The 7,981-nt window shown below is 40.2% G+C and overlaps 1 protein-coding gene and 1 pseudogene across 2 annotated transcripts; one reads left to right on the forward strand and one right to left on the reverse strand.

The window, feature by feature from the left end:
• Positions 1-2,091: 2,091 nt before the first annotated feature.
• LOC133897827 (RNA pseudouridine synthase 4, mitochondrial-like) lies at positions 2,092-3,638 on the forward strand (annotated as a pseudogene).
• A 516-nt stretch (positions 3,639-4,154) lies between these two features.
• Positions 4,155-7,704, reverse strand: LOC133897473 (pre-mRNA-splicing factor 38-like). 2 transcript variants are annotated; one of them, XM_062338204.1, is made up of 6 exons: positions 7,314-7,704; positions 7,049-7,170; positions 6,825-6,915; positions 6,498-6,627; positions 6,324-6,412; positions 4,155-4,795 (listed from the first exon to the last, which is right to left on the reverse strand). In XM_062338204.1, exons 1-6 carry the CDS (start codon positions 7,601-7,603, stop codon positions 4,318-4,320), a joined length of 1,200 nt encoding a protein of 399 aa, XP_062194188.1. In that variant the 5' UTR covers positions 7,604-7,704; the 3' UTR covers positions 4,155-4,317. The 2 variants fall into 2 exon arrangements, with proteins under 2 accessions (XP_062194188.1, XP_062194189.1); XM_062338205.1 differs by having other exon boundaries at positions 6,324-6,403; positions 7,314-7,703.
• Between the last annotated feature and the right edge of the window lie 277 nt (positions 7,705-7,981).

Here is a 7,981-nt window from a genome sequence, read left to right on the forward strand (position 1 = left end):
GATTCGCTCCTCCGCTTGCAACGGTTGGAGGCTGAGCATATCATATGGGTAAAGCTGTACAACCTCTACAGAGTGTAAACCTATTCGAGTAGCCGTGTCCACGGTCATGGACGTGCGAAGGCATGGTCACGCTTGAATAGACTCCGGGTGCGTGCGTCTTGATGTGTGAGTATGTGGACTAGATGTCGGTGTGATGTGGTTCCTGGCTCGATCCGTCGGAAGCTGTGTGGTACTAAAGGTACACCAGATGTGATAAAAGGGACTGCGGAGTGAGGTATAGCCCCTTCCAGGACCGAAAACCCCCAGATACAACTTGTTACCCTGGTTTTTGTTTTAAAACTATTTCGATAGCTTTGCTATCAGGTCACCTTCTAATACGTTGGGGACTTGAGGTGATACTCAGTACCAACAGAAGATGTCTGCCTTTGTTTTCAAAAGCTTTGTTACATTTATTTCAAAAGGTTAATAGTGGAAAATATAACTGGATACTTGCATAAAGATCTGCTTTACGCTTAAAACTATGCCGTAAAGCCTTATCCTTCAAATATCCATTATGCATCTATCAACCCCCTTGAAGTAGTATAGGACTTGTTGAGTACCTTCCGTACTCAGTCTTGTTGCTTTCAGATTGTTGAGTTGGAGATCAACCTCAACCCAGATGAATTCGAAGAGAAGAAGTCTAAGGTCGCGTCCGCACCCGAGTTGCCTATGGCATTGGGTTGCACCGTCGTTTCGTTCCGCTGCGCTGTAGGCTCTTTTGCCTGGCTGGTCTGCTGTGGATTCTTGTCCACCGGACCATCTTTTCACTTTTCAGGTATTTATTTTAGTTATTTGTATTCGAAGTATGTATTTGATATCATTCTATTGAATTTTGTGCGTATCAGCTATTTGATCCAGGGACTGATACAGGAGGCACAGGGGAACCCGGGTTCGGGGTCCTGACACTTTCATACCTATTGAATGATTAAATCAATGCTTAATGATATTATGGTTTAAAAAGCTTATTAAAGTAGTTTGCTTGCTGAGATTGTCCAATCTCATTCTTGCATTGTCCCCAGGTTGTTCTTGAAGCTAGCATGAACAGAAGGGATTAGCAACACGTTATGCACACTTTTATCATCATAATTACCTTTAGTTATGAGATGTAATATAATCTTAGAGGTTGAAGTTCGTCTTGCACCTTGTTTAAATAAGAACTTTGTAGCATCTAGGCCTCTAGATAAGTGGTAAATGTTTCGGTGATTAATGACAATTGTATCATTGTGACTAAATGTTTTGAAGGGTATAAAAAATTTAGTTCACAATGATGATTGGGTATTCTTGGTCTCTAAGGCGATTCTATGGACGATCAAAGGATATGAGCCTCAAGATTAAGGATCTTCTAGTTCTAAGTGTCACAAGAAAATGAAGGGCACTTAGAGTAGTATAGATTCTATTTTCTTAGTCTTTTAACCGTACTATAAAGAGGGGCTAATAGTAGTAGTTTGACCTAAGTTAGTCTAGACTTGGTTAGATGCACACTTATGAAATTCTAATACTAGATAGCTCAGAGAACCCCTTGAATGAGTTATCGACAAGTTAGAACTCAGAAATGATTGAATTAGACAAGTTTAGAAAAAATTGCATACATCGGACGGTTGATGTGTTCAAGTTCCCTAAAAAAAAAAGCCAGTGTGTTCAAACATACCTATTTTTATAAAAAGGTTCATACAGTTAAAACTTAAAACCACTCTGGTGTAAAATCATGAGTTCACTTTTTCGTTGAGACAACATATGTTTTTATTTGAACATAGTCTCTTTTTCGTTCATTCTGTAAGTCGGGAGGAAAAATATCATTACATTGTTTAATTATATATAAAACACATTCGTTCTATGTACTGGTCAGTCAACTATAAAAATTCATTTCTATGAAGTCTATCAGTGAGTTTTTGTTACCTTTTGGAATAGAACCATCCACTATGTTTTATCTCAAAACTCATATTTCTTTCCTACACCTTTTGGAAAAAAAAAAACTAGCCTGTAACCGCTGTCTCAGATCCATAACAGAACTCTTCTTTCTTTCCCATATGGTTTGTTTGTCCAAAAGTTTAACCATTGGTTGCCATCGACATTATTTTATGGAGGTACTTCGCATTTTCACAGGTGGTATTACAAGATGGCAAGTCTGAGCGTCTAACTGTTAGTGCTGGTTCAAATTCTGCTTCTGTTCAGGATGCTTTGACAGAGTACCGTGTGATTCAATCTTGTCCTCAAGGTAGGCAAGAAATAAATATTATCAGTTGGAAAGAGCAAATGATATTTCTCTTTGGAAAAGTAAATAACTGCTAGCAGTGCTGTTTCAAAATGAACTATATAAATTGCACCAAATTTTGTAGAACTCTTGGCCACTACTGCTTCCAATAAGAATAATGTCAAACAGCTGTCAAATGTTTTGTGAACAAAAATGAATTTAGTTTGAGAAAACCTGAGCATAGGCAGTAAGATAAAACTGTAATATAGTTAACACACATGTATCTGGCATTATCGATTTATCAGTAGAGGCAATTTTATGTTTCCTAACATTATTGTGCTTAAATTATCTTGGATGATGATAGTCACGGTTAGTTTAGGTTTATCAAACAAAGTATATTTCTGAATTATGCTGTATCAGCTAACCGGTTTTTTGTTATCACTTTTTAGTTATATGTTTGGTAAATTATCAGTGGCTAGCAAACAAGTGATGCAATGAGACTGCTTTTAAGTAAAAAAGAAAAACCATGCTAATATGTTGTGGAATTCCATTACAAATAATTATTATTGTGTTTCGACATTATTGAAAGTTTTCCAATGATTGTAGGGTACACTTGGTTAGAACTATTTCCTCTTACTGGAAGGAAGCATCAGGTATATTATATCAATTATCTCTGAACAAACAGATTTCATCTTACTACTTGCAAGGTACCACGATCACACTAACCACTCGAAAAACTTTGCTCCCGTTTCTTTGAACCAACCCAGCGCAAATAATCGATGAGAACATGCTCGAGAAAAAGAAGCTTCCCTTTGGGCTTGCTCTGGGCGGTGGAAGCAGAGCGGAGGAGCAGCAGCCTCAGCTGCATCTACACTGCAAGCAGATGATACTTCCTGACATCTCAGCAGCCATGCAGCAGCTGCAATCTTCAGATGAGGATCAATATTTCTCTGATCTGGAGAGGCTCAGCTTTGTTGCTCCATTCCCGTTGCATATGCGGTTGAGTTGGGAGATTTTGAAGTCTGTAGGCAAGTAATATTGGTCATGCCTGCTTGTTGTGCTGTGACTGCAGATTTTGCTTTGAGACGCCGTAGAAGCTTGGCTTAGAACAGCCTAAATACCAATATTAGTGCTATCAGAGAGTAGTCCTCTGCAGGGCTGAAAGATGAGGCCATCACAGAGAAACCCTACTTTTCTTTTCTTTTTTTGAACTGGAAATCCTACTTTTCTGGTAATGCTACATTTGGCTCGGTAATCAATGAACAATTATAGTTCTTTTCTCTTTGACATGGAACCCAAGGATTCCATTAATCTGAGAGCACAGCCAAATTGCCAGTACAAAGCCTGGGACGCAATCAGTCCAACCAGGATGCATATTGGCATCTGCTTCGAAAATAGCTCAATTCATCCTCGACATTATATTGGTCTGTCAGGTGCCCAACACCTCATCCATTTCTGCTCCATTCTTTCAACACAGATTGTTATTCTGACCTAATTGTTTTAGAATACATACATTCAAACTTGTATATCTTTTGTCGATTAATATTCTTTTGCAGAAATATTCTTTTGCATGAAGATACTAGATTAATCATTAAGAAAAATGTCCATGCGTGCCATTGCATCATTTCTTTAACGCATACTTGAATGTTGATATCCAAACCAAGTAAAATAGAATGGAAGTAGCACTAGCCGATTTGCTTCCGGACGGACACTTATCTCGCAGTATATGGCAGTAGTAATCCAGGTCAGCGTGAATCTCGACGATGGCAATCAAACCTGTTTGGATCATATGGATTCGTACCCAATAACACTCAGCAATCAACATGCACGATTACAGCAGAGTACACTGATAGAAGCAATATAATGCCCAAATCAAACGCTTCAAGCCTCAGCAGTCAACACGATCAGAACAGCCATCGCAATGGAAACAAGAAAAATCAGATGCTTACCGTTACATCAAAATAATACGAGGTAATTTACATGCAGCTGACAAAGCCAGCAAAAATGTTGGATGCATATCCAGTTGAACCTATCTGGTTTAAACTAGTGGAGCTAAAAAACTTCAAAAATACATTACAGCAAGATCATTACTTCAGTGGTTTCAACCCTAGTGAGGCCCGGAGCTTGTTCATTTCTATGATCTCTGGATCATTGGGATCCGGAGCATTTCCTTCACCCTTCTTCTCTTTCTTTTCTTTCTTCCTCTTTGGTTCCTCTCTTGAGACACCATTCTCACCACGTCCTTGTGGACTAGCACTACCACGACCACGCCTCCTCCGGTATTCTCCATCTTCAAGGTCTCTATCTCGTCGATCCCTGCTCCTTGAACGGCTTCTGTGCCTGCCCCGATCCCTACCATCCCTATCCCTGTCTCGGCGTTCCCTTTCCCTACCATCCCTATCCCTGTCTCGGTCCTTGTCTCGACTGTAGTCATCATCTCGCATGCGATGACGGTCTCGATCCCTATCCCTGTTTCTGTCTCTTTCGCGATCTCTATCTCGGTCTCTTTCCCGTCCCCTCCCATAGTCCCTATCATAATCCCGATCTCTATCATAATCTCGGTCCCTGAAAAAGCAGAGACAAAAATGCAGGCAGTCATCATCTAAAGGTAGTTAAATCAACAAACAACAATAGTTACTGCAAGTACAAGGGAGCAGCAGTATGATAGGTTCTCATTTGACTATTCGAGTATGTCAGTACACTCAAGCTATACAGATAGATCCGGGCCAGAAATTAGAGATAAATGGCCATTCAGCATTTCCCCTGCATATGGCGAAGGGGCAGTCAAAGGATCAAATTGATTTATATAACAATCAAATGGTTTTAGTGTCATCACTCATCAGCAAGATACACAATACCATACCAGCAAAAGCAGTTCAATTCTAATATCATATTTGAATAAACTTTCATCCTTAACAACTAATCCACACCCGATGCAATATTTTGGCCCAAATAACTTTTATTTCTAGGCATGCACCTAACTCTGTGCTTAGTGCCTACAATAGAAGCTAATCTGTATTTTACTTGATAAAAAATCCAGCCATCCACACTTTATCAGGCTATATTACTGGCAAAACTGATGCTATAAACTTCAACGTGAACAAAAACAAGAGCGACAAAATTCAACAAATAAAATGTTCAAATCAGAACCATATAAGACTTATTATCTGTTTGGCTCATCATACTTCTCACTGCACACTATCAGTGCAGAGAAACCTGGCAGGGCCACGGTTTTTCACTCTAGGAAGCAGTTTACCTACCAATGGCTCTTGAAATTAACATGCCATGGCAGTAACTCTAGTATGCAACACTGCAATGCTACAGCAACAGCTTCCAGTATACGATATCCAGGACAAAAAGAATAAAAAGCGGCTCAATTAGAAGTCACTGATTTAGTCTTTTAGCGATACAATAATTTATGTGAACTAGCTCTCAAAATGATTACCAAGAAAATTTTTGCACTAGTCGTAAGCCTTATGTTATCAGGTCCGATCACCTGATAAACAAGGTAATATTTTACACAAATGTGGAAATGTTGTAGGCAGTTGTCTATTTGGTAAATACAAACTTTTTGTCGTTCGTCAACCAATCAGAATTTATAATAATAGCCACTCGAATCAGCAATCGAAAAAGCCACTCGATCTAGAAGTAACTAAACAGCCCATTTTGGAAAAGCTTAAGGGGCATGTTTACCAAGAGAGAACTATGAACATTGTTTTTACTTGATGAATGACAACTAGAACAGCAACTCTCAGTAACCTCTGTTTCAAATAGCGGCATTTTTTATCGACCATCAAATCCTTATTAGAACATATATATCAAGATAACATCGGTAAAAAGGTTAGAATTCATGTGCATAAACAGTCAAAAATCATTTAAGAGCATCCTTGGTCTGGACTTCAGAGACCATACAAATCAACAGCTTGCCATCAAATGAACACTGTACCTTTGGACACAATTCTTATCAATATATGAAACAATAAAAACAATTCATTAATAAACCAAGTATATGAGTGCAATTCATAACGAGTAGCATACCTGTGATTCATTAATAAACCAAGTATATGAGTGCAGTTCATAACGAGTAGCATACCTGTGATGTCTTTCATGTTTCCTGTCTCTGTCCCTGTCCCTATCCCGTTCTCTGGCAGGGCTCCTTCCACGATAATTATCCTGAAATGACTATAGTATTATATAAATGAAGCCAGCATAGCATGTTAACAAACTTGGTAGATTCACTGCAGATACATTTGATAAGTGTGCTCACCTTTTCACGTCCATTAGAATCATCTATTTCCATAGGTTGTTCCTCCTCCTTATCTTCCTCCTCTTCCTCAAAGTCATCCTCAAGTGCACTTCTTCTTGGTTCTAGAGTTCCAGACGCTTCAAGAACCCATCTGTTGAAACACAATGCAAAAGTCAATGTGTGAGGCGAGCATGATCTCTCCCACAGGTTAAATAATTATCGCACATACTAAGAAAGAAACTGAGCACTAGTTAAATAATTATCGCTATTCCAATTTTATGTCGCAACCAAGATGAATATCAAGTGCGCAGTAGAGGCTCACTCTATGATGGAACTGAGGAAACAAACCTTTTCTGGATGCGTGGCATGGCGGTGTCACAAGAGTAGTCCTTGGTCAGCAGCTCATCGATGAACTCATCAACATGGGTCAGCGTGAACTCTGAAATGAAAATGCATACCCATGTAAGTACAAGCTCAAATCGAATTCATGCATCTGATTAGTAAATAACATTGTAAAATCTAAGCCTTGAGAAATAGAAAAAAACTGTAAATTTGGACCATTGGGTGCATACTTCCATCGCTGAGCTTGTGTCTGATCTTGCGGTAGTCGTTGTAGAGCGGCTCGAGGTACTGGTAGACGTCGGCGACGGTGCCGGTGAGGCGCAGGTAGAATGCTCCAAGAACCCGAACATACCTACAAGAACAAGGAGAAGAGCGACATCAATGCCGTGTCAGTGGAACAGCCAAGGAATTGTTAAGCTGTTGGCAGAAAACAAAAAAAGTACAAGAAAAGAAGAGAACCAATCACAAAATTAGTGGGGAGGAACAGAGGCGTACTTGTAGTCCTCGTTCTTGATGAACTCGACGACGATGTCCTTGTCGGGCTGGATCTGCAGCATCTTGAGCGCGAGGCAGAGGAACGGGGTGGGCCTGCGGTTGCCGCCGTAGGTGCCGCCGGTGTGGTCGAGCTCCATGGCCTTGTCCACCAGCGTCTCCGCCGTGAGACCGAAGCACTGCTCCTTCCAGTAGTTGCTCTGGTAGATCTTGGAGCGCACGATCTTCTCCACCAGGTTCTGCGGGTTCGTCCCGTGGATGCTCTTTGCGAGAGGGTCCGTGCGGTTCGCCATCTCCGCCGGCGGCGCTTGGATGGGGGTGGGATTTGCAAACAAAACCCTAGCTTTCCCTGCCTTTGTGAAACCTTAGGCTCGTTTGGGTTCGACCAGTCGCTGCGTTTGTGAGCTTTAAAAAAACATAATGCTCATATTTGATTTTACAGGCTATTTAAAAAGCATAATTTTTGGGGGCTTCTAAAATGAAGCTTCAAGTTCCAAATTTTGAAACATGATTTTCAGATTGGTTTGGAACCGGAATTCAAGATTTGGAAGCTGCAACGACCAGTTTTCCAAAAGGTGAGTAAAGTTTTCGTGCAAATTTCTAGATAAAAAGCAAGTCATCAAAGTTTATAAGACAAGTATTTTGGCATAGTTTCGCATCTCTATAAGGCA

This window comes from Phragmites australis, chromosome 17 (genome assembly GCF_958298935.1).
Source record: "Phragmites australis chromosome 17, lpPhrAust1.1, whole genome shotgun sequence".
Classification (NCBI taxonomy): domain Eukaryota; kingdom Viridiplantae; phylum Streptophyta; class Magnoliopsida; order Poales; family Poaceae; genus Phragmites; species Phragmites australis.